This window comes from Rutidosis leptorrhynchoides, chromosome 8, assembly GCF_046630445.1.
Source record: "Rutidosis leptorrhynchoides isolate AG116_Rl617_1_P2 chromosome 8, CSIRO_AGI_Rlap_v1, whole genome shotgun sequence".
Classification (NCBI taxonomy): domain Eukaryota; kingdom Viridiplantae; phylum Streptophyta; class Magnoliopsida; order Asterales; family Asteraceae; genus Rutidosis; species Rutidosis leptorrhynchoides.
Window position 1 is genome coordinate 346,304,663 of NC_092340.1, and position 27,671 is coordinate 346,332,333.

The 27,671-nt window shown below is 35.0% G+C and overlaps 1 protein-coding gene across 1 annotated transcript; it reads left to right on the forward strand.

The window, feature by feature from the left end:
• Positions 1 to 17,342: 17,342 nt before the first annotated feature.
• LOC139861902 (transcription factor E2FB-like) lies at positions 17,343 to 24,107 on the forward strand. The gene is made up of 14 exons (XM_071850430.1): positions 17,343 to 17,764; positions 18,623 to 18,815; positions 18,933 to 18,992; positions 19,155 to 19,240; positions 19,315 to 19,403; positions 19,501 to 19,552; positions 20,164 to 20,216; positions 20,306 to 20,356; positions 20,580 to 20,628; positions 21,049 to 21,114; positions 21,193 to 21,269; positions 23,030 to 23,249; positions 23,403 to 23,469; positions 23,693 to 24,107. The coding sequence occupies exons 1-14, from the start codon at positions 17,627 to 17,629 to the stop codon at positions 23,794 to 23,796; spliced, it is 1,305 nt and encodes a 434-aa protein (XP_071706531.1). The 5' UTR covers positions 17,343 to 17,626; the 3' UTR covers positions 23,797 to 24,107.
• Positions 24,108 to 27,671: the final 3,564 nt, after the last annotated feature.

Genomic DNA, 27,671 nt, shown 5'->3' on the forward strand with positions numbered 1-27,671 from the left:
GAATACGGGTGCATACCAGTAGAATTGTTGATGAAACTGAACGAGGATGTAATTGTAAGCATTTTTGTTAAGTAGAAGTATTTTGATAAGTGTCTTGAAGTCTTTCAAAAGTGTATGAATACATATTAAAACACTACATGTATATACATTTTAACTGAGTCGTTAAGTCATCGTTAGTCGTTACATGTAAATGTTGTTTTGAAACCTTTAGGTTAACGATCTTGTTAAATGTTGTTAACCCAATGTTTATAATATCAAAAGAGATTTTAAATTATTATATTATCATGATATTATGATGTACGAATATCTCTTAATATGATATATATACATTAAATGTCGTTACAACGATAATCGTTACATATATGTCTCGTTTCAAAATCATTAAGTTAGTAGTCTTGTTTTTACATATGTAGTTCATTGTTAATATAATTAATGATATGTTTACTTATCATAATATCATGTTAACTATATATATAACCATATATATGTCATCATATAGTTTTTACACGTTTTAACGTTCGTGAATCACCGGTCAACTTGGGTGGTCAATTGTCTATATGAAACCTATTTCAATTAATCAAGTCTTAACAAGTTTGATTGCTTAACATGTTGGAAACATTTAATCATGTAAATATCAATCTCAGTTAATATATATAAACATGGAAAAGTTCGGGTCACTACAGTACCTACCCGTTAAATAAATTTCGTCCCGAAATTTTAAGCTGTTGAAGGTGTTGACGAATCTTCTGGAAATAGATGCGGGTATTTCTTCTTCATCTGATCTTCACGCTCCCAGGTGAACTCGGGTCCTCTACGAGCATTCCATCGAACCTTAACAATTGGTATCTTGTTTTGCTTAAGTCTTTTAACCTCACGATCCATTATTTCGACGGGTTCTTCGATGAATTGAAGTTTTTCGTTGATTTGGATTTCATCTAACGGAATAGTGAGATCTTCTTTAGCAAAACATTTCTTCAAATTCGAGACGTGGAAAGTGTTATGTACAGCCGCGAGTTGTTGAGGTAACTCTAGTCGGTAAGCTACTGTTCCGACACGATCAATAATCTTGAATGGTCCAATATACCTTGGATTTAATTTCCCTCGTTTACCAAATCGAACAACGCCTTTCCAAGGTGCAACTTTAAGCATGACCATCTCTCCAATTTTAAATTCTATATCTTTTCTTTTAATGTCAGCGTAGCTCTTTTGTCGACTTTGGGCGGTTTTCAACCGTTGTTGAATTTGGATGATCTTCTCGGTAGTTTCTTGTATAATCTCCGGACCCGTAATCTGTCTATCCCCCACTTCACTCCAACAAATCGGAGACCTGCACTTTCTACCATAAAGTGCTTCAAACGGCGCCATCTCAATGCTTGAATGGTAGCTGTTGTTGTAGGAAAATTCTGCTAACGGTAGATGTCGATCCCAACTGTTTCCGAAATCAATAACACATGCTCGTAGCATGTCTTCAAGCGTTTGTATCGTCCTTTCGCTCTGCCCATCAGTTTGTGGATGATAGGCAGTACTCATGTCTAGACGAGTTCCTAATGCTTGCTGTAATGTCTGCCAGAATCTTGAAATAAATCTGCCATCCCTATCAGAGATAATAGAGATTGGTATTCCATGTCTGGAGACGACTTCCTTCAAATACAGTCGTGCTAACTTCTCCATCTTGTCATCTTCTCTTATTGGTAGGAAGTGTGCTGATTTGGTGAGACGATCAACTATTACCCAAATAGTATCAAAACCACTTGCAGTCCTTGGCAATTTAGTGATGAAATCTATGGTAATGTTTTCCCATTTCCATTCCGGGATTTCGGGTTGTTGAAGTAGACCTGATGGTTTCTGATGCTCAGCTTTGACCTTAGAACACGTCAAACATTCTCCTACGTATTTAGCAACATCGGCTTTCATACCCGGCCACCAAAAATGTTTCTTGAGATCCTTGTACATCTTCCCCGTTCCAGGATGTATTGAGTATCTGGTTTTATGAGCTTCTCTAAGTACCATTTCTCTCATATCTCCAAATTTTGGTACCCAAATCCTTTCAGCCCTATACCGGGTTCCGTCTTCCCGAATATTAAGATGCTTCTCCGATCCTTTGGGTATTTCATCCTTTAAATTTCCCTCTTTTAAAACTCCTTGTTGCGCCTCCTTTATTTGAGTATTAATGTTATTATGAATCATTATATTCATAGATTTTACTCGAATGGGTTCTCTGTCCTTCCTGCTCAAGGCATCGGCTACCACATTTGCCTTCCCCGGGTGGTAACGAATCTCAAAGTCGTAATCATTCAACAATTCAATCCACCTACGCTGCCTCATATTCAGTTGTTTCTGATTAAATATGTGTTGAAGACTTTTGTGGTCGGTATATATAATACTTTTGACCCCATATAAGTAGTGCCTCCAAGTCTTTAATGCAAAAACAACCGCGCCTAATTCCAAATCATGCGTTGTATAATTTTGTTTGTGAATCTTCAATTGTCTAGATGCATAAGCAATCACCTTCGTTCGTTGCATTAATACACAACCGAGACCTTGCTTTGATGCATCACAATAAATCACAAAATCATCATTCCCTTCAGGCAATGACAATATAGGTGCCGTAGTTAGCTTTTTCTTCAATAACTGAAATGCTTTCTCTTGTTCATCATTCCATTCAAATTTCTTCCCTTTATGCGTTAATGCAGTCAAGGGTTTTGCTATTCTGGAAAAGTCTTGGATGAACCTTCTGTAGTAACCAGCTAGTCCTAAAAACTGGCGTATGTGTTTCGGAGTTTTCGGGGTTTCCCACTTTTCAACAGTTTCTATCTTTGCCGGATCCACCTTAATACCTTCTTTGTTCACTATGTGACCGAGGAATTGAACTTCTTCCAACCAAAATGCACACTTTGAAAACTTAGCGTACAATTCTTCCTTCCTCAATACTTCTAACACCTTTCTCAAATGTTCACCGTGTTCTTGGTCATTCTTTGAGTAAATAAGTATGTCATCAATGAAAATAATGACAAACTTGTCAAGGTATGGTCCACACACTCGGTTCATAAGGTCCATGAACACAGCTGGTGCATTAGTTAAACCAAACGGCATGACCATAAACTCGTAATGACCGTAACGTGTTCTGAAAGCAGTCTTTGGAATATCATCTTCTTTCACCCGCATTTGATGATACCCGGAACGTAAGTCAATCTTTGAATAAACAGACGAGCCTTGTAGTTGATCAAATAAGTCGTCGATTCTCGGTAGTGGGTAGCGATTCTTGATGGTAAGTTTGTTCAACTCTCGGTAGTCGATACACAACCTGAATGTACCATCTTTCTTCTTGACAAACAAAACAGGAGCTCCCCAAGATGATGTGCTTGGTCGAATGAAACCACGCTCTAAAAGTTCTTGTAATTGGCTTTGCAGTTCTTTCATCTAGCTGGGTGCGAGTCTGTAAGGAGCACGAGCTATTGGTGCAGCTCCTGGTACAAGATCTATTTGAAATTCAACGGATCGATGTGGGGGTAATCCCGGTAATTCTTTCGGAAATGCATCGGGAAATTCTTTTGCGACGGGAACATCATTGATGCTCTTTTCTTCAGTTTGTACTTTCTCGACGTGTGCTATAACAGCATAGCAACCTTTTCTTATTAGTTTTTGTACCTTCAAATTACTAATAAGATGTAGCTTCGTGTTGCCCTTTTCTCCGTACACCATTAAGGGTTTTCCTTTTTCTCGTATAATGCGAATTGCATTTTTGTAACAAACGATCTCTGCTTTCACTTCTTTCAACCAGTCCATACCGATTATCACATCAAAACTCCCTAACTCTACTGGTATCAAATCAATCTTAAATGTTTCGCTAACCAGTTTAATTTCTCGATTCCGACATATATTATCTGCTGAAATTAATTTACCATTTGCTAATTCGAGTAAAAATTTACTATCCAAAGGCGTCAATGGACAACTTAATTTAGCACAAAAATCTCTACTCATATAGCTTCTATCCGCACCCGAATCAAATAAAACGTAAGCAGATTTATTGTCAATAAGAAACGTACCCGTAACAAGCTCCGGGTCTTCCTGTGCCTCTGCCGCATTAATATTGAAAACTCTTCCGCGGCCTTGTCCATTCGTGTTCTCCTGGTTCGGGCAATTTCTAATAATGTGGCCCGATTTTCCACATTTATAACAAACTACATTGGCATAGCTTGCTCCGACACTACTTGCTCCGCCATTACTCGTTCCGACACCATTTGTTCCTTTTGTTCTATTAACCCCTGGTCCGTAGACCTCACACTTCGCCGCGCTATGACCATTTCTTTTACACTTGTTGCAAAATTTGGTGCAGAACCCCGAGTGATACTTTTCACACCTTTGGCATAGTTGTTTCTGATTGTTGTTGTTGTTGCGGTTATTATTGTTGTTGGATGATTGTTGTAGTTGCTGTTGTTGTTGTTGTTGTTGTTGTTGTTGTTGAGCCGTTTGTTGTAGTTGCGATTGATGTTGCGATTGTTGTTGTTGTTGTATTGGTGATTCTTATCACCATTTTCCTCCCACTTTCTTTTGACTTGCTTCACATTGACCTCTTCAGCAGTCTGTTCTTTAATTCTTTCTTCAATCTGGTTCACTAGTTTGTGAGCCATTCTACATGCCTGTTGTATGGAGGCGGGCTCGTGTGAACTTATATCTTCTTGGATTCTTTCCGGTAATCCTTTCACAAACGCGTCGATCTTCTCTTCCTCATCTTCGAATGCTCCCGGACACAATAGGCACAATTCTGTGAATCGTCTTTCGTACGTGGTAATATCAAATCCTTGGGTTCGTAACCCTCTAAGTTCTGTCTTGAGCTTATTGACCTCGGTTCTGGGACGGTACTTCTCGTTCATCAAGTGCTTGAATGCTGACCACGGTAGTGCGTACGCATCGTCTTGTCCCACTTGCTCTAGATAGGTATTCCACCATGTTAACGCAGAACCTGTGAAGGTATGCGTAGCGTACTTCACTTTGTCCTCTTCAGTACACTTACTTATGGCAAACACCGATTCGACCTTCTCGGTCCACCGTTTCAATCCGATCGGTCCTTCGGTTCCATCAAATTCCAAAGGTTTGCAGGCAGTGAATTCTTTGTAGGTGCATCCTACACGATTTCCTGTACTGCTAGATCCAAGGTTATTGTTGGTATGTAGTGCAGCCTGTACTGCGGCTATGTTTGAAGCTAGAAAAGTACGGAATTCCTCTTCATTCATATTCACGGTGTGTCGAGTAGTCGGTGCCATTTCCTTCAAAATAGTTAAATGGAACAAGTTAATCATACAGAATATTAAGAGTAGTTAATAGTATTTCGTAGCATAATATGAACTCATTTATAAAAGCTTTTTCTTCATATTAGCGTTTTATAAGTTTAAATTCGGGTAGTACCTACCCGTTAAGTTCATACTTAGTAGCTAATATACAATTCAACTACTACAATTCTATATGAAAAACTGATTTTATAATAATATTTCGCGTTCAAACTTTTACACAATATTTTACAAACTTACAATACCGCTTATTTTACATATAGCATGAAATATAGCACACAATAAATTTGATACAAGATGGTTGTGAAGATAATTCTAGCTAGTACACAAGTCGTTCAGCAAAGGTAATAAAGACACGTAATTCATACGTCCAGAAACAAGTCATGCATTCTGGTTTTACTAGGATTACTTCCCATCCTTGGTCTTGTGGAACATAACCGTTATGGCCGTTGATAAGACAGCGTGTTGTAACGTCGTCAAAGGGACGAGGGTTACGTAATGTCCAACAGTCCCGTAATAATCTAAAAACCTCATTTCTTACCCCAATTACCGACTCCGTCACTTGTGGAAATGTTTTGTTTAATAGTTGTAGCCCGATGTTCTTGTTCTCACTTTGGTGAGAAGCGAACATTACTAATCCGTAAGCATAACATGCTTCTTTTTGTTGCATGTTAGCCGCTTTTTCTAAATCACGAAGTCCAATATTCGGATATATTGAGTCAAAATAATTTCTTAACCCGTTGCGTAAAATAGCATTTGGGTTCCCCTCAATATATGCGTCAAAGTAAACACATCGTAACTTATGGGTTTCCCAATGTGATATCCCCCATCTTTCAAACGAAAGTCTCTTATAAACCAAGACATTCTTGGAACGTTCTTCGAATGTCTTACAAACTGATCTCGCCTTAAATAGTTGTGCCGAGGAATTCTGGCCGACTCTAGACAAGATTTCATCAATCATGTCTCCGGGTAGGTCTCTTAAAATATTGGGTTGTCTATCCAATTTGTGTTTTTAAACTGTAAAATAGACAAGAGTTAGATTCATAAAAAAAATACTTATTAATACAAGCAATTTTTACATATATCATAAAGCATAAGAACACTATATTACATATATTACACCACACGAATACAACTATCTTATTCCGACTCGTTCGTTTCTTCTTCTTCGATTTTGGTTCGTTTTGCCAAGTTTCTAGGGATATATGATGTTCCCCTAATACGAGCCGTCGTTATCCACATTGGTTTAGAAAAACCTGGTGGTTTAGAGGTTCCCGGGTCATTGTTACAACTTAAGGACTTCGGGGGTTGACGATACATATACAGTTCATCGGGGTTGGAATTAGATTTCTCTATTTTTATGCCCTTTCCCTTATTATTTTCTTTTGCCTTTTTAAATTCAGTTGGGGTAATTTCTATAACATCATCGGAATTCTCGTCGGAATCTGATTCATCGGAGAATTGGTAATCCTCCCAATATTTTGCTTCCTTGGCGGAAACACCATTGACCATAATTAACCTTGGTCGGTTGGTTGAGGATTTTCTTTTACTTAACCGTTTTATTATTTCCCCCACCGGTTCTATTTCTTCATCCGGTTCCGATTCTTCTTCCGGTTCCGATTCTTCTTCTGGTTCCGACTCTTCTTCCGGTTCCTCTTCGGGAACTTGTGAATCAGTTCACGAATCATTCCAATTTACATTTGACTCTTCATTATTATTAGGTGAGTCAATGGGACTTGTTCTAGAGGTAGACATCTATCACATAATATCAAACGCGTTAAGAGATTAATATATCACATAATATTCACATGTTAAAAATATATAGTTTCCAACAAAATTTGTTAAGCAATCATTTTTCAAGTAAACACGGTCGAAGTCCAGACTCACTAATGCATCCTAACAAACTAGATAAGACACACTAATGCAAAATTCTGGTTCTCTAAGACCATCGCTCGGATACCAACTGAAATGTCCCGTTCTTATTGATTAAAAACGTTCCATATTAATTGATTTCGTTGCGAGGTTTTGACCTCTATATGAGACGTTTTTCAAAGACTGCATTCATTTTAAAACAAACCATAACCTTTATTTCATCAATAAAGGTTTAAAAAGCTTTACGTAGATTATCAAATAATGATAATCTAAAATATCCTGTTTACACACGACCATTACATAATGGTTTACAATACAAATATGTTACAACAAAATAAGTTTCTTGAATGCAGTTTTTACACAATATCATACAAGCATGGACTCCAAATCTCTTCCTTATTTAAGTATGCGATAGCGGAAGCTCTTAATAATCACCTGAGAATAAACATGCTTAAAACGTCAACAAAAATGTTGGTGAGTTATAGGTTTAACCTATATATATCAAATCATAATAATAGACCACAAGATTTCATATTTCAATACACATCCCATACATAGAGATAAAAATCATTCATATGGTGAACACCTGGTAACCGACATTAACAAGATGCATATATAAGAATATCCCCATCATTCCGGGACACCCTTCGGATATGATATAAATTTCGAAGTACTAAAGCATCCTGTACTTTGGATGGGGTTTGTTAAGCCCAATAGATCTATCTTTAGGATTCGCGTCAATTAGGGTGTCTGTTCCCTAATTCTTTGATTACCAGACTTAATAACAAGGGGCATATTCAATTTCGATAATTCAACCATAGAATGTAGTTTCACGTACTTGTGTCTATTTTGTAAATCATTTATAAAACCTGCATGTATTCTCATCCCAAAAATATTAGATTTTAAAAGTGGGACTATAACTCACTTTCACAGATTTTTACTTCGTCGGGAAGTAAGACTTGGCCACTGGTTGATTCACGAACCTATATATTTACAACACTTTTAATATATTTTGATGTTTTAAGATTATTAAGTCAGCTGTCCTCGTTAGTAACCTACAACTAGTTGTCCACAGTTAGATGTACAGAAATAAATCGATAAATATTATCTTGAATCAATCCACGACCCAGTGTATACGTATCTCAGTATTGATCACAACTCAAACTAAATATATTTTGGAATCAACCTCAACCCTGTATAGCTAACTCCAACATTCACATATAGAGTGTCTATGGTTGTTCCGAAATATATATAGATGTGTCGACATGATAGGTCGAAACATTGTATACGTGTCTATGGTATCTCAAGATTACATAATATACAATACAAGTTGATTAAGTTATGGTTGGAATAGATTTGTTACCAATTTTCACGTAGCTAAAATGAGAAAAATTATCCAATCTTGTTTTACCCATAACTTCTTCATTTTAAATCCGTTTTGAGTGAATCAAATTGCTATGGTTTCATATTGAACTCTATTTTATGAATCTAAACAGAAAAAGTATAGGTTTATAGTCAGAAAAATAAGTTACAAGTCGTTTTTGTAAAGGTAGTCATTTCATTCGAAAGAACGACGTCTAGATGACCATTTTAGAAAACATACTTCCACTTTGAGTTTAACCATAATTTTTGGATATAGTTTCATGTTCATAATAAAAATAATTTTCTCAGAATAACAACTTTTAAATCAAAGTTTATCATAGTTTTTAATTAACTAACCCAAAACAGCCCGCGGTGTTACTACGACGGCGTAAATCCGGTTTTACGGTGTTTTTCGTGTTTCCAGGTTTTAAATCATTAAGTTATCATATCATATAGATATAGAACATGTGTTTAGTTGATTTTAAAAGTCAAGTTAGAAGGATTAATTTTTGTTTGCGAACAAGTTTAGAATTAACTAAACTATGTTCTAGTGATTACAAGTTTAAACCTTCGAATAAGATAGCTTTATATGTATGAATTGAATGATATTATGAACATCATTACTACCTTAAGTTCCTTGGATAAAACTACTGGAAAAGAGAAAAATGGATCTAGCTTCAATGGATCCTTGGATGGCTCGAAGTTCTTGAAGCAGAATCATGACACGAAAACAAGTTCAAGTAAGATCATCACTTGAAATAAGATTGTTATAGTTATAGAAATTGAACCAAAGTTTGAATATGATTATTACCTTGTATTAGAATGATAACCTACTGTAAGAAACAAAGATTTCTTGAGGTTGGATGATCACCTTACAAGATTGGAAGTGAGCTAGCAAACTTGAAAGTATTCTTGATTTTATGAAACTAGAACTTTTGGAATTTATGAAGAACACTTAGAACTTGAAGATAGAACTTGAGAGAGATCAATTAGATGAAGAAAATTGAAGAATGAAAGTGTTTGTAGGTGTTTTTGGTCGTTGGTGTATGGATTAGATATAAAGGATATGTAATTTTGTTTTCATGTAAATAAGTCATGAATGATTACTCATATTTTTGTAATTTTATGAGATATTTCATGCTAGTTGCCAAATGATGGTTCCCACATGTATTAGGTGACTCACATGGGCTGCTAAGAGCTGATCATTGGAGTGTATATACCAATAGTACATACATCTAAAAGCTGTGTATTGTACGAGTACGAATACGGGTGCATACGAGTAGAATTGTTGATGAAACTGAACGAGGATGTAATTGTAAGCATTTTTGTTAAGTAGAAGTATTTTGATAAGTGTCTTGAAGTCTTTCAAAAGTGTATGAATACATATTAAAACACTACATGTATATACATTTTAACTGAGTCGTTAAGTCATCGTTAGTCGTTACATGTAAATGTTGTTTTGAAACCTTTAGGTTAACGATCTTGTTAAATGTTGTTAACCCAATGTTTATAATATCAAAAGAGATTTTAAATTATTATATTATCATGATATTATGATGTACGAATATCTCTTAATATGATATATATACATTAAATGTCGTTACAACGATAATCGTTACATATATGTCTCGTTTCAAAATCATTAAGTTAGTAGTCTTGTTTTTACATATGTAGTTCATTGTTAATATAATTAATGATATGTTTACTTATCATAATATCATGTTAACTATATATATAACCATATATATGTCATCATATAGTTTTTACAAGTTTTAACGTTCGTGAATCACCGGTCAACTTGGGTGGTCAATTGTCTATATGAAACCTATTTCAATTAATCAAGTCTTAACAAGTTTGATTGCTTAACATGTTGGAAACATTTAATCATGTAAATATCAATCTCAGTTAATATATATAAACATGGAAAAGTTCGGGTCACTACAGTGAAGGTATGCGTAGCGTACTTCACTTTTTCCTCTTCAGTACACTTACTTATGGCAAACACCGATTCGACCTTCTCGGTCCACCGTTTCAATCCGACCGGTCCTTCGGTTCCATCAAATTCCAAAGGTTTGCAGGCAGTGAATTCTTTGTAGGTGCATCCTACACGATTTCTGATACTGCCAGATCCAAGGTTATTGTTGGTATGTAGCGCAGCCTGTACTGCGGCTATGTTTGAAGCTAGAAAAGTACGGAATTCCTCTTCATTCATATTCACGGTGTGTCGAGTAGTCGGTGCCATTTCCTTCAAAATAGTCAAATGGAACAAGTTAATCATACAGAATATTAAGAGTAGTTAATAGTATTTCGTAGCATAATATGAACTCATTTATAAAAGCTTTTTCTTCATATTAGCGTTTTATAAGTTTAAATTCGGGTAGTACCTACCCGTTAAGTTCATACTTAGTAGCTAATATACAATTCAACTACTACAATTCTATATGAAAAACTGATTGTAATAATATTTCGCGTTCAAACTTTTATACAATATTTTACAAGCTTACAATACCGCTTATTTTACATAAAGCATGAAATATAGCACACAATAACTTTGACACAAGATAGTTGTGAAGATAATTCTAGCTAGTACACAAGTCGTTCAGCAAAGGCAATAAAGACACGTAATTCATACGTCCAGAAACAAGTCATGCATTCTGGTTTTACTAGGACTACTTCCCATCCTTGGTCTTGTGGAACATAACCATTATGGCCGTTGATAAGACAGCGTGTTGTAACATCGTCAAAGGGACGAGGGTTACGTAATGTCCAACAGTCCCGTAACAATCTAAAAACCTCATTTCTTACCCCAATTACCGACTCCGTCACTTGTGGGAACGTTTTGTTTAATAGTTGTAGCCCGATGTTCTTGTTCTCACTTTGGTGAGAAGCGAACATTACTAATCCGTAAGCATAACATGCTTCTTTATGTTGCATGTTAGCCGCTTTTTCTAAATCACGAAGTCCAATATTCGGATATATTGAGTCAAAATAATTTCTTAACCCATTGCGTAAAATAGCATTTGGGTTCCCCGCAATATATGCATCAAAGTAAACACATCGTAACTTATGGATTTCCCAATGTGATATTCCCCATCTTTCGAACGAAAGCCTTTTATAAACCAAGGCATTCTTGGAACGTTCTTCGAATGTCTTACAAACTGATCTCGCCTTAAATAGTTGTGCCGAAGAATTCTGACCGACTCTAGACAAGATTTCATCAATCATGTCTCCGGGTAGGTCTCTTAAAATATTGGGTTGTCTATCCATTTTGTGTTTTTATACTGTAAAATAGACAAGAGTTAGATTCATAAAAAAAAATACTTATTAATACAAGCAATTTTTACATATATCATAAAGCATAAGCACACTATATTACATATATTACACCACACGAATACAACTATCTTATTCCGACTCGCTTGTTTCTTCTTCTTCGGTTTTGGTTCGTTTTGCCAAGTTTCTAGGGATATATGATGTTCCCCTAATATGAGCCGTAATTTTCCACATTGGTTTAGAAAAACCTGGTGGTTTAGAGGTTCCCGGGTTATTGTTACAACTTAAGGACTTCGGGGGTTGACGATACATATAAAGTTCATCGGGGTTGGAATTAGATTTCTCTATTTTTATGCCCTTTCCCTTATTATTTTCTTTTGACTTTTTAAATTCAGTTGGGGTAATTTCTATAACATCATCGGAATTCTCGTCGGAATCCGATTCATCGGAGAATTGGTAATCCTCCCAATATTTTGCTTCCTTGGCGGAAACACCATTGACCATAATTAACCTTGGTCGGTTGGTTGAGGATTTTCTTTTACTTAACCGTTTTATTATTTCCCCCACCGGTTCTATTTCTTCATCTGGTTCCGATTCTTCTTCCGGTTCCGACTCTTCTTCCGGTTCCTCTTCGGGAACTTGTGAATCAGTCCACGAATCATTCCAATTTACATTTGACTCTTCATTATTATTAGGTGAGTCAATGGGACTTGTTCTAGAGGTAGACATCTATCACATAATATCAAACGCGTTAAGAGATTAATACATCACATAATATTCACATGTTAAAAATATATAGTTTCCAACAAAATTTGTTAAGCAATCATTTTTCAAGTAAACACGGTCGAAGTCCAGACTCACTAATGCATCCTAACAAACTCGATAAGACACACTAATGCAAAATTCTGGTTCTCTAAGACCAACGCTCAGATACCAACTGAAATGTCCCGTTCTTATTGATTAAAAACGTTCCATATTAATTGATTTCGTTGCGAGGTTTTGACCTCTATATGAGACGTTTTTCAAAGACTGCATTCATTTTTAAAATAAACCATAACCTTTATTTCATAGATAAAGGTTTTAAAAAGCTTTACGTAGATTATCAAATAATGATAATCTAAAATATCCTGTTTACACACGACCATTACATAATGGTTTACAATACAAATATGTTACAACAAAATAAGTTTCTTGAATGCAGTTTTTACACAATATCATACAAGCATGGACTCCAAATCTCGTCCTTATTTAAATATGCGACAGCGGAAGCTCTTAATAATCACCTGAGAATAAACATGCTTAAAACGTCAACAAAAATGTTGGTGAGTTATAGGTTTAACCTATATATATCAAATCATAATAATAGACCACAAGATTTCATATTTCAATACACATCCCATACATAGAGATAAAAATCATTCATATGGTGAACACCTGGTAACCGACATTAACAAGATGCATATATAAGAATATCCCCATCATTCCGGGACACCCTTCGGATATGATATAAATTTCGAAGTACTAAAGCATCCGGTACTTTGGATGGGGCTTGTTAAGCCCAATAGATCTATCTTTAGGATTCGCGTCAATTAGGGTGTCTGTTCCCTAATTCTTAGATTACCAGACTTAATAAAAAGGGGCATATTCGATTTCGATAATTCAACCATAGAATGTAGTTTCACGTACTTGTGTCTATTTTGTAAATCATTTATAAAACCTGCATGTATTCTCATCCCAAAAATATTAGATTTTAAAAGTGGGACTATAACTCACTTTCACAGATTTTTACTTCGTCGGGAAGTAAGACTTGGCCACTGGTTGATTCACGAACCTATAACAATATATACATATATATCAAAGTATGTTCAAAATATATTTACAACACTTTTAATATATTTTGATGTTTTAAGTTTATTAAGTCAGCTGTCCTCGTTAGTAACCTACAACTAGTTGTCCACAGTTAGATGTACAGAAATAAATCGATAAATATTTTCTTGAATCAATCCACGACCCAGTGTATACGTATCTCAGTATTGATCACAACTCAAACTATATATATTTTGGAATCAACCTCAACCCTGTATAGCTAACTCCAACATTCACATATAGAGTGTCTATGGTTGTTCCGAAATATATATAGATGTGTCGACATGATAGGTCGAAACATTGTATACGTTTCTATGGTATCTCAAGATTACATAATATACAATACAAGTTGATTAAGTTATGGTTGGAATAGATTTGTTACCAATTTTCACGTAGCTAAAATGAGAAAAATTATTCAATCTTGTTTTACCCATAACTTCTTCATTTTAAATCCGTTTTGAGTGAATCAAATTGCTATGGTTTCATATTGAACTCTATTTTATGAATCTAAACAGAAAAGTATAGGTTTATAGTCGGAAAAATAAGTTACAAGTCGTTTTTGTAAAGGTAGTCATTTCAGTCGAAAGAACGACGTCTAGATGACCATTTTAGAAAACATACTTCCACTTTGAGTTTAACCATAATTTTTGGATATAGTTTCATGTTCATAATAAAAATCATTTTCTCAGAATTACAACTTTTAAATCAAAGTTTATCATAGTTTTTAATTAACTAACCCAAAACAGCCCGCGGTGTTACTACGACGGCGTAAATCCGGTTTTACGGTGTTTTTTGTGTTTCCAGGTTTTAAATCATTAAGTTAGCATATCATATAGATATAGAACATGTGTTTAGTTAATTTTAAAAGTCAAGTTAGAAGGATTAACTTTTGTTTGCGAACAAGTTTAGAATTAACTAAACTATGTTCTAGTGATTACAAGTTTAAACCTTCGAATAAGATAGCTTTATATGTATGAATCGAATGATGTTATGAACATCATTACTACCTTAAGTTCCTTGGATAAACCTACTGGAAAAGAGAAAAATGGATCTAGCTTCAATGGATCCTTGGATGGCCCGAAGTTCTTGAAGCAGAATCATGACACGAAAACAAGTTCAAGTAAGATCATCACTTGAAATAAGATTGTTATAGTTATAGAAATTGAACCAAAGTTTGAATATGATTATTACCTTGTATTAGAATGATAACCTACTGTAAGAAGCAAAGATTTCTTGAGGTTGGATGATCACCTTACAAGATTGGAAGTGAGCTAGCAAACTTGAAAGTATTCTTGATTTTATGTAACTAGAACTTGTAGAATATATGAAGAACACTTAGAACTTGAAGATAGAACTTGAGAGAGATCAATTAGATGAATAAAATTGAAGAATGAAAGTGTTTGTAGGTGTTTTTGGTCGTTGGTGTATGGATTAGATATAAAGGATATGTAATTTTGTTTTCATGTAAATAAGTCATGAATGATTACTCATATTTTTGTAATTTTATGAGATATTTCATGCTAGTTACCAAATGATGGTTCCCACATGTGTTAGGTGACTCAAATGGGCTGCTAAGAGCTGATCATTTGAGTGTATATACCAATAGTACATACATCTAAAAGCTGTGTATTGTACGAGTACGAATACGGGTGCATACGAGTAGAATTGTTGATGAAACTGAACGAGGATGTAATTGTAAGCATTTTTGTTAAGTAGAAGTATTTTGATAAGTGTCTTGAAGTCTTTCAAAAGTGTATGAATACATATTAAAATACTACATGTATATACATTTTAACTGAGTCGTTAAGTCATCGTTAGTCGTTACATGTAAATGTTGTTTTGAAACCTTTAGGTTAACGATCTTGTTAAATGTTGTTAACCCAATGTTTATAATATCAAAAGAGATTTTAAATTATTATATTATCATGATATTATGATGTACGAATATCTCTTAATATGATATATATACATTAAATGTCGTTACAACGATAATCGTTACATATATGTCTCGTTTCAAAATCATTAAGTTAGTAGTCTTGTTTTTACATATGTAGTTCATTGTTAATATACTTAATGATATGTTTACTTATCATAATATCATGTTAACTATATATATAACCATATATATGTCATCATATAGTTTTTACAAGTTTTAACGTTCGTGAATCACCGGTCAACTTGGGTGGTCAATTGTCTATATGAAACCTATTTCAATTAATCAAGTCTTAACAAGTTTGATTGCTTAATATGTTGGAAACATTTAATCATGTAAATATCAATCTCAATTAATATATATAAACATGGAAAAGTTCGGGTCACTACACATTGAATGAGCAGTTTTCAAGCAAATAGACCACTCCATACCATTCTGCAATGGATGTGAACGTGTTTTCAGTCCAACATGGTAATGGAACTCCACTTATAGACAGCCATGCCATCCGACTTTCCGGCCAACTTGATAAATCCCACATACAGGTTTTATGGATCCACTTTTTGAGAGGGTGATTAGCCTCCAATGCATTCTTAGCAGCCTCCTCAGATGGGAATACCAGCATAATACCCAACCCCCCTAATCTTTTAACCTCGACATCATTAAAACCTTCAGCACCAAGAATTGATTCTAAATTCCCCATAATAGTTGCATTCTTAGCGTCAGCCACTATTGCTTTTTTTAAAACATCATTGTTTTCCAAACATGAATCCTCCTTCACATGAATAACTTTCTCCTTATTTGAGCTATTTGTAGCCGGAACATGATTACCATGCCCCTGGTGCACTCTTCTCTTGTCGTTTAGGGTATCACGTAGATCTTCTTCCCTCTGCCTAATACATCCGTGAATGAACGCCCATCCTGAAACTCATTGAAATTTGCATGACCTTTTGGAACGGATCTATTATGAGGAGGATTAGTTTCAGTTTGCCTAGGTGCCCTTTCAGTAGCCATCAAAACCTTAATCCCCCAATCATCAGAATCTGAGAATTTGATAGACCCAATTGTCTCCAATAATTTGGAGCTATCGTCTACATCAGCAAAGCGGACAAAAGCAAAATTTTGTCCATTGTGTAGCCGTTTGCCAGGAACATAAACATCCCTCACCATCCCAAATTGTTTGAAAATCCTCCAAAAATCAACCACTTTCGCGTCCTCGGGAAAATTGTAGAACATGTACGACGTTAATCGGTTTTGGTTTAACCATCCGCTGCTGTAGCTCTCATAGTTGCCGTTGTACCTCCCTCGAACTCCACCCGTGCGTGCCCTTGCCGTGCCCATCCTTTCTCTCTCTTGTTATAATTTTTGTTTGCTTTTGTTTGGTTTTCGTTAGGTGAGGCTCGGTTATAGATAGTTAGTTTGTTTTACCGCTTTCTATGTTCGAGCTCAACGGTTTTATTCTTTATATGAGTTTTCGTTTTTTTGTCAAAAAAAAAAAAATAAGTATACAATATAAAAAGGGGGATGATTTTCACACACACTTTTTTGATCCTCACACACATATTTTAACCTTTTACTCTTCTAATAATACTCAATTGGTGTGTGAGGATCAAAAAAATGTGTGTGAGAATCATCCCCATATAAAAATATTTAAAATAAATCCCAAGTATAATAGCAACAAAATGTGAAGTGTTTCTTCCCTCCACATCCATATCCGAACGAATTCCCTCCTTCCTTCCTTGCCCCTCTTTCTTTTTCCTGTTTCTACTCTCTCTCTCTTCCCGCTTTTTCCAATCAGTCATCCACTTCCTCTCCATATCAGAAACCTATACATACAACCTATACTTACAACCAGATCTCACTAACCACCGTACATTTATTTCCCGCCTATTTCAGTTTCACATCAATCACTAACTCAATTACTCCCCCCAAAAATAGGGCTAGTATCACCGATCACCAAAATTCACAATTACACTCCAATTTAATCTCAAATCAGTTGAATTAGGTTTTGATTAGTCTCGAATTGATCCGGATCATGAATCCGAATCATCAATTTCTAAGACGTCAGCTTCCTTTTACCTCAATGAAACCGCCGCCAAGTGGTGAATATCATCAGTTTTCGCCAACTGCTGTTGCTAATCATGAATCGGAAGCCATACTTGTGAAACCTTCTGTATGTATATCTTTATATCTCCTGTATCTAGAGTTACTATTGATTTTTACACCTGGAGATCTGATCTGTTTACTTGTGTGATTTATACGTAATATTTATTTTATTTCTGCAAGCTGGCGAATTTAGGGATTTTTCGTGTATTTGAGAGAATTATGATCTTAGAATAAAAAAAGTACTCTGCTTAACTAGGGTTACTTGTTTGTATTCTCTTTGATGAGCTAAAGATGCTAAATTGATAGTATTATTTTTACTACTTTGCTTGTAGTCAGTTTTTATATCTATAAAGTCTGCACAAGAAGGTGAATCAAAACATTTTCACTTTCATTCATCATGTAGTAAGCACTATCAATGAAGAAACTTTAGTAGTATAATAAAGTTCTGGACTTACGAGACAAGAGGAGACTGAGAGTATAGATCATGGCCGTAGTAGGGAAGCTTGTTCACGATAGAAGTTAAGTCTAGTCTTTTTTTGTTTCTAACTTTGTAAACAAAACTATACTTGGTAAATGAAATGTATGACTGGGTTGCATAGAATCTGGCGTTAATGATCCCATGTAATGCAAACATTGTTTTCTCTTTCTCTCAACTTTTTTGTACTTGCAAAGTAATCTTCATTAAGCTATTAATTTTGTACCCTGTTTCTTTATGGCTTAATTGTTAGCCAGCCATACACGCATATGTTTCAACTTCCTCATTATAATCTAATTATTTACTGCACGAATACTTCATTTACTCAATCTTCAAAATTGGGATGGTTGATAATTATGTGTTTGCATCAATATTGATTTTTTTTCTTCATACATATTGTGCAAACTATAGTCAAGTTAATGATTGTTATAAATGGATTCAAATTGTTAGCCATTAAAGAGGAAGGGAGATGCAGCAACATTTGAAGAGGAAGTTAATGAGCTGAATCCCACTCCTGGAAATACTATATCTGTTTCCACTCCTCTACAGACCCCTGTTTCTGGAAAAGTCTCAAAAGCTCAAAAGGTCCCAAGAGTCGGGAAGTATAATAGGACTGTTTCTCAAGCTACTGCATACAATGCTGGTGAGCGTTATCCGCCCAAAGTCTCTATCTTGTCTTGTCTAGAGTTAAATATTCATAACAAATAATAATAATTTATTTCAAATAGTAGCTCTGAGAAATCTTGTGTGTTTCATGCAGATTCGCCATCAGGACATAATCTTACTCCTGCTGGTCCCTGTCGTTACGATAGCTCTCTAGGTAACATACATGCTCCAAATCTCTCTAAGATGTCATCATATTTACGTATATGTATGTAGTGTAAATACATTATATGTATGTATATAATCATTAGCATAGCAGACAGCTTCCCGCTACTTTTATTTGTGTATATGAACTTTTACATTGACTTATAAAAAACAGGTCTTTTAACAAAGAAGTTTATCAACCTTATCAAGCATGCAGAAGATGGTATTCTTGATCTAAATAAAGCAGCAGAAACTCTAGAGGTAGTCGCCATTCCGTCTTTAATCTTTCTGAGTGCTTATTTGAGTTCTGATAAAAACACCTGTAACTGCTACAGGTGCAAAAAAGGCGGATCTATGATATAACAAACGTGTTAGAGGGAATTGGTCTTATAGAGAAAAAGCTGAAGAATAGGATTCAATGGAAGTACGAACTTTTCATTATTGTACATTCATATCATTGTACTCCTTTTCCCTTACGGCTCGTTACAACTTTTTGTCTGACAATATGATTGGTGAACTAGGGGACTTGATGCATCAACTGGAGAGATTGATAAGAGTGTTACTAGTTTACAGGTAATTATTTGTAGTTTTATCTGTGAGAAGCTTTGATTAGCCATGCATGCATCTAGTAACTAGTTAAACAGCAGCAACACCCATGAATGCTCATCTGCTATTAATAATTCTCATCATCTTATTAACATGTTAAATTTGGCATCTTTTTTCTAATTAGACGTCTATTTATATCCTCTGCTTTACAAATACCAATGTAGAGGTGCTACCCTTTGACTTATAAATAGGTCGTTTCAGGTTGATCGGGTTGAATCATGGCTAAAAATAGATATATTTATATGCATAAAGTATTCTAATCATTTATTGTGGTGTCTGTGTTCCCATGTCCATCTTGGTGATGACTGATGGGTTGATGCTCTTAATATATATAAATATTTCCTTCAAAAATATTGTTGAATAATTCAATTAAATAATAAAAATATAATCTGCTTGATAAAAGCTGTTCTGGGTAACTTAACCTGACATGTAATCCCTACCAGAAATTACATTACCCATTCTGCATATATAAAAACATCTACTTGATATGATTGATCATTTATTAAGTTACATACTTCATAACTTTCTTACTGTTTACGATGACCCTTGATCTAATTAAATTTCTTTTTAAACAACAGGAGGAAATTGAAAATCTTGCTGTGGAGGAGCTTAGATTAGATGAGCAAACAAGGTTACACATTCGATAATGACACAAAGCTACACTTGTTACCTTTACTTCAATTTCAGTAATACTAATGCTTCTTTGTTAAATTGCCACAGAGAAATGCAAGAGAGGCTAAGGGAATTGAGTGAAGACGAAAATTGTCAAAAGTAAGTTAGTTTTTAGTTTTAGTTTTATTACAATCATCTTTGCATTTCTGATCCATACATAATACACAAATCGTATACTCATAATAACTCATTTAGTTACATTTCACCAAGTTAGGGATGCTCATCCAAAAATAATAATATGCTGATTATTTCATGTAAAAGAGGTATTGTGATCTGTAAGTCTGTTTTATGCTCACCGACTATGCATTTATTCTTTATCTAGGTGGCTTTTTGTCACTGAAGAAGATATTAAGAGCCTTCCCTGCTTCCAGGTATGTTATATTAATTGAGTGAAGAAGATATGTAGAGGTAGCATTTCTGACCCTTGTAAATGGGCTATGACGCTATGGTTTGTTACAAAGTATCAAAATGATAACAGGTCAAATGTGTTAAAAGTTGGCCAAAGCATATTTTCAATGAATGCTACCTTCTAAGTTAAAAGTTTCCAAAAATCGTTGATTGTTAAAAAATGTATTTTTGCAAATATTTGAGACTAATTATATACAGCGAAACTAAAAGTTCTGGAGCAAAAGTGTTTCAGGTTCAACCCAACCGACCCACACTACTACACCTAAAAGTTCCCATTTTGACTCTGTGTATCCCATATTGCCATCTCTATTCATCCAATTTGGAAGTTATGTATTGTTTTTGCACATTTTATAGTGGTAATATTGTTTCCTTTGGTTGCTCAGGACGAAACCTTAATTGCAATTAAAGCCCCGCATGGCACAACTCTAGAAGTTCCAGATCCTGATGAGGTAATTTGAGTGTACAAGGATATGATATGATTATGACACTAAATGGAGCTTACATTTTTTTTTTTTTTTTGTCATCAGGCTGTTGACTCTCCTCAAAGGAGATACAGAATAGTCCTGCGGAGTACAATGGGTCCTATAGATGTTTATCTTGTCAGGTACATCATTTGTCACTGTATTGGTAATTGTGGTGGCATCTTAGGCACACGATTTATGTAAATTCTCTATTTCGTGGTCCTGCAACTTTTAACGTTTCTGACCTGCAGTCGTGTCTTTTAAGGAGTCGATTGAGCACATCTGCATCTGTGCATCTTATGTTTGCTACTCTTCTTGTGTAACAACTTGAGTTGGTACAATAGGAGGGTTGGATAATGGGAGATGAGTCAGGATGTGTTGCTCTTCGGTGCAGCTCAGAATTAGCTGGGTTGGGTTGGGCAGCCACGATCCTTTTCTCTTTAAATCTCTATAATCAACTAACATGTTAAACTTGGTCACAAAAGGTATATAAACATAACAAAGATAATGATTGTAATTGTCCAACTTCTCTAACAAACAAGCCAGCTAGGTTTTATGCATTCGAATACAGTTTTAGCTCTTTTTTATTTTAAACCTTGTAATTTAAAACTCATTTTACTTTTAAATATGGAACACAACTCAATTCAGCCCATTTAAAGGTACATGGATTGAAGTTGCCACCTATAGTAGAAGCATAATGCAGCAACAACAACAACAACAATACCCAATCCAACGAAAGTGGGGTATGGGGGAGGTGAGTGTAGACAATCATTCCTCGTACCCTAGATTAGAAGGAAGTCACTACTCCACCCGCGAGTATAGAACCCGCGCCTAGATAAGGTCGTCCCTCCCTCTACTCTAGCGCAAAAGAGATTGCTTCCTAAAGGACCTCCGGCCCGAAGAGCTCATAAGAACGAAATAGAGAGGGCAAATGATACGTACCTGTACGAGTAATGAGCGCCTAGCAAGAAGCAACCATACACAGTAACCATAAAGGGGACACATTCACATATAGCAGTAATGCACAACAGTAGGGCAAAGAACATGAATAAAATAGTGCACATAACCATTTAATTTCAGATAGACATACAGACAAACAAAGTATATACATATACATATACATATACATATACATATACATATACACACATATATATATATATATATATATATATATATATATATATATATATATATATATATATATATATATATATACGCACCCACACAGACACACACATCGATATATATATACCACACGAAAGCATGAAAAAAAAAAAAAAAACAAACTCATGCGTAAACATAAATACATATAGATACATTCGTAGATATATATACCTAGGTACAGATACAAGACAGACAAACCTACATACACCAATACATGCACTTAGATACATAGATACATATATATATAGATACAAACATATACATCGGTACATATATATAGCCTAAAAACATATACATAGATACAAAGGCATATAAACCATGTAGAGGGGTATAAATAGTGTGGTTATTGAATATCTGGTTATAGTTATATATGTAGTTGTATAATAAAAGTAACTAACACAATGAAAAAAAAAAAAAAAAAAAAAAAAACCTACTCAATAATTCTAATTCTACTCCTCCATAGGCTCCTATCAGAAGTCATGTCCTCCGTCAGTAGGAGCTCTTTCATGTCAAGCTTCAATCTATCCTCCATCCTACGTCTAGGTCTACCCCTTCTCCTTACGCCGCCAACGGCGAGGGTCTCAAACGCCTTGATGATTATCTCAAACGCATTAATCAACCTCTTGAGCTCATCTGTTTTCTCATAATAACTGTTTATTAACCTTATTTTTATCTGCCCACTCTAGACATTTACATTGGTTTATGGCTTTCGTAATCACCATTTTACTTGTTTCAGTCAATTTGAAGAGAAGATTGAGGAGATCAATCGTGCTGATGCGAACCCAAGCATTCCTTCAACATCAGAGATGATTGAAAATCCAAGTACAGAAATAACAATGGAAACATGTCATGGTCATGAGAGTGGGATACAAAGAACAAACACTCACACATGTTCAGATGTAAATGCATCAGAGGACTTTGTTAGTGGGATCATGAAGATAGTTCCAGATATTGATGTAAGTCTAATGATCATCATTCATGTCCTTTATAAAGCCTGTGAATACAACACATACATGTTCTTTAAAACCACATCGAATATGTTTTGAATTTAAAACTAACACATGCATAACAATTTTTAAGATTACCAAGTCTTATGTTGATCTTTGCAGAGTGATGCAGACTACTGGCTTTTATCAGATGCCGATGTTAGCATCACTGACATATGGAGGACAGAATGTATCCTTTTATCAGTCACTGATTCACTATTCTAATTAGTGTAAGCCAAATGGGCATGGTAAATCTATAGTACTGTAGTAAAAACCAGCTGGATTTGGTTATCTAGGCCATCACGTAACAATTTACGTTCTCTTTTTTGTTGGTTAAAGACGAGACAGTTAACTGTTAAAAATTACCTTTGTTTCTAATATACCTATAATTTCCTTGACTTATGAGTCTATAGCCAGTGTTGAATGGACTGAAATGGGCATGCTCCATGATGACTACATCATGCCAAGTGTCACCTCCCCAAACACCAAAGTCGCATACTCTACAAGTGCATTCTGATCACAGAACGTAAGATCTCATTTTTTTTATGAGCCATCGAATTTCCAAGATAGAAGGTAATATGAGAGAGAATGAAGAACCGATGATCCAAATGTACAGTAAATGTATATGTGTATGCATCCTGGCTTCTTGCTGGTTAATAAAATAGGCCTATTGTCTGTAGGTGGTATATTGTATATACTTAAGTTTCATAGCCTTGAGCGAGTAGGTTTTGTAACATAGTAACATATGAATATCTTGCACTCTAGTATTTTATAGTAAGTACAGTAGTTAATGTATAGATGCTTATTAACAAATTTGATGGCTCACTATGTATTTCGTGTTGCTGTTTGTTGTGGCCCACGATTAACACGGCCCATTAAAACAGTCCTGAATGAGTCCATCATTGACACCCTCCATACTTGTAGCCAAAGTTATTAGGCCTGGCGCAATCGTACCTACATCACTTGCATTATGTGTTTATTATTGCATAAATGATGTGCTTGTCAGCTTGTGTGATTGTGGTTAAATATAATGAGTAACACTAGGGCAACCTGCATAAAGAAAGATGATATTCCATATTTTATCTTTTGCAACAATGATGGAACATCAACACCAGCACTAATTCAGGAAAAGAACATTAAAGTAGATATAAGGTTCAATACAACCAAACAAGGATAGTGACTCTTCGCGTCCCTTTGCTCATGACATTGCTATGGCTAGGAATGATAATGAGTCGGAGTATCTCATATTTATATCCGTATCTATCAATTTGTTATAATTCAGTCGGCTTATAACTACCTTTAGTGGTTTGATTCTTGATGTTATAATTCAGTAGACTTATAAAATACCTTTAGTGGTTTGATTCTTGATTAAGAATACTAATAATGAAGTGTAAGAACAAAGATGATAATGGAGAGAAAGAAAGAAAGACTTTGTAAGTGTGAGAAATGGTGCAAGTTTAATGCTTGCATTTATGGCTATTTATAGCAAAAATATCACAAGTTTAGGTAATACAATAATATTACTTTTATGTATCAATAATTGACTATCCATTTATATAATATATATTCTATATTATAACACTCCCCCTTGGATAGCAATTTTGTTTGTTGAAGATCAACTGTAAGTTACTGCATCGTTAAAAACCTTGCTATAGAAAATCCAGTGGGAAAAAACTTTAGCTAAGGGAAAAAGAGTGCAGCATGGAGTTGACTTCCCCTCAAGTAGACATCGTTTCAGCTGTTACATCTTTTGAACATGTCTCATGCCAATGTTATGAACGTGTGTTCTGAAAATAGCAGTTGGAAGTGCTTTCGTGAAAAGATCAGCAGAGTTTTTGCTGGATTGAACATATCTCATTTCAATCTGGTTGTTCTTAATGAGATTTTGAGTGTATGAGAAGAATCTAGGAGGTATGTGTTTTGTTCGGTCACTTTTGATATACTCTTCTTTCATCTGTGTTATGCAAACTGCATTATCTTCATAGATAATTGTTGGACTTTTATCACGTTCTAGTCCACAAGAATCAGTAATGAGTTGTGTCATTGATCTCAACCAAAAACATTCCCGAGTAGCTTCATGTAATGCAATCACTTCGGCATGATTTGATGATGTTGCAACAAGTGTTTGTTTTTGAGAACGCCGTGATATTGCAGTACCTCCATTTAGGAATACATATCCAGTTTGAGATTTAGCTTTATGTGGATCAGATAAATAACCTGCATCTGCATAACCAACCAAATCTTGTTTTGATTCGTTAGAATAAAATAATCCTAAATCAGTAGTTCCTCGAAGGTATTGAAATATGTGTTTGATCCCATTCCAGTGTCTTTTGGTAGGAGCAGAGCTGAACCTTGCCAACAAATTAACTGCAAAAGAAATGTCCGGTCTTGTACAATTTGTAAGATACATAAGAGCTCCAATTGCACTAAGATATGATACTTCTGGTCCAAGAGTATCTTCATGATCTTCACATGGACGAAATGGATCAGCTTCAACATTGAGTGATCTAACAATCATAGGAGTACTTAATGGTTTTGCCTTGTCCATATTGAAACGTTTCAAAATCTTTTCAGTATATGTTGTTTGATGTACAAGTAAACCATTAGGCATATGCTCAATTTGTAAACCAAGGCAATACTTGGTTTTTCCGAGATCTTTCATTTCAAATTCTTTCTTTAGAAGTTGAATGGCTTCATGGATCTCTTTATTTGTACCTATGATGTTAAGATCATCAACATAAACAACTATGATCACATATCCAGATGTTGTTTTCTTAATGAAAACACAAGGGCAAGTAAGGTTATTTGTATACCCTTTGCTTATCAAGTAATCACTTAATCGGTTATACCACATACGTCCCGATTGTTTTAACCCATATAAAGATCTTTGTAATTTAATCGAATACATTTCTTTGGGTTTTGCATTTGATGCTTCTGGTACCTTAAATCCTTCAGGTATCTTCATATATATATCACTATCAAGTGATCCATATAGATAAGCAGTCACAACATCCATGAGATGCATTTCTAAATTTTTAGAAACTGCCAGGCTGATTAAGTATCTAAAAGTAATTGCATCCATAACAGGGGAATAAGTTTCTTCATAATCAATTCCCGGTCTTTGAGAAAAACCTTGAGCTACAAGTCTAGCTTTATACCTTGTAACTTCATTTTTCTCATTTCTTTTTCGGATAAAAATCCATCTGTATCCTACAGGTTTCACATCTTTAGGAGTGAGAATGATGGATCCGAAAACTTTTCTTTTAATGAGTGATTCTAATTCAGCTCGTATTGCTTCTTTCCATTTAGCCCAATCATGTCTATTTTGATATTCAACCATAGATGTTGGTTCTGGATCATCATCATTATTCATGATGTCATATGCAACATTAAATGAAAATTTCTCATCAAGATTTTTCATTTCATTTCGGTTCCATAATATTTTTGAATACGCATAATTGATTGCAATTTCTATTTTGACATCATCAATCCCCTCTGCAGTAGGAGTACTGATTTGTGGTTCTTCTTGAACACTTTCTTTTACCTCATTATCAGCTGATTTTCTTTTTCGAGAATTTTTATCCTTTGAACCAATTGGTCTTCCACGTTTCTGACGTGGCAAAGATTCATGAGTAACGTTATTGCCAGCTTTTGGAATTTCAATTTGAGCAGGAGTATTTACTGCTGGTATATATGATTTTGTCACCAATTTTGTATCTGTAAATGCATTAGGCAATTGATTTGCAAGTTCTTGTATATGCATTATCTTTTGAACTTCTGTCTCGCATTCTTTTGTGCGAGGATCAAGATACTTTAATTGAGGTTCACACCATGAAACATCATTTTCTTTATTTTTCATTTCTCCCCCTAATCTAGGGAACAATGTTTCATTAAAATGACAATCAGTAAAACGTGCTGTAAAAACGTCACCTGTCATAGGTTCAATATACCTTAAGATTGAAGACGTTTCATATCCAACATATATTTCCAACCTCCTTTGAGGACCCATTTTTGTACGTTGTGATGTCGCAATTGGAACATACACTGCATAACCAAATATTCTAAGGTGGGAAATATTTGGCTCTTAACTAAAAGCAAGTTGTAGGGGGAATATTTATGACTTGCACTCGGTCTGATGCGAATCAATGCAGCAGCATGTAAAATTGCATGACCCCATACAGATACAGGGAGTTTTGTTCTCATTATCAATGGTCTAGCGATTAACTGTAAACGTTTAATCAGTGACTCGGCTAAACCATTTTGTGTATGCACATGAGCAACAGAATGTTCAACAACAATTCCTATAGACATGCAATAGTCATTAAATGCTTGAGATGTAAATTCACCAGCATTATCAAGTCTCACCCTTTTAATGGTGTAATCAGGAAAATG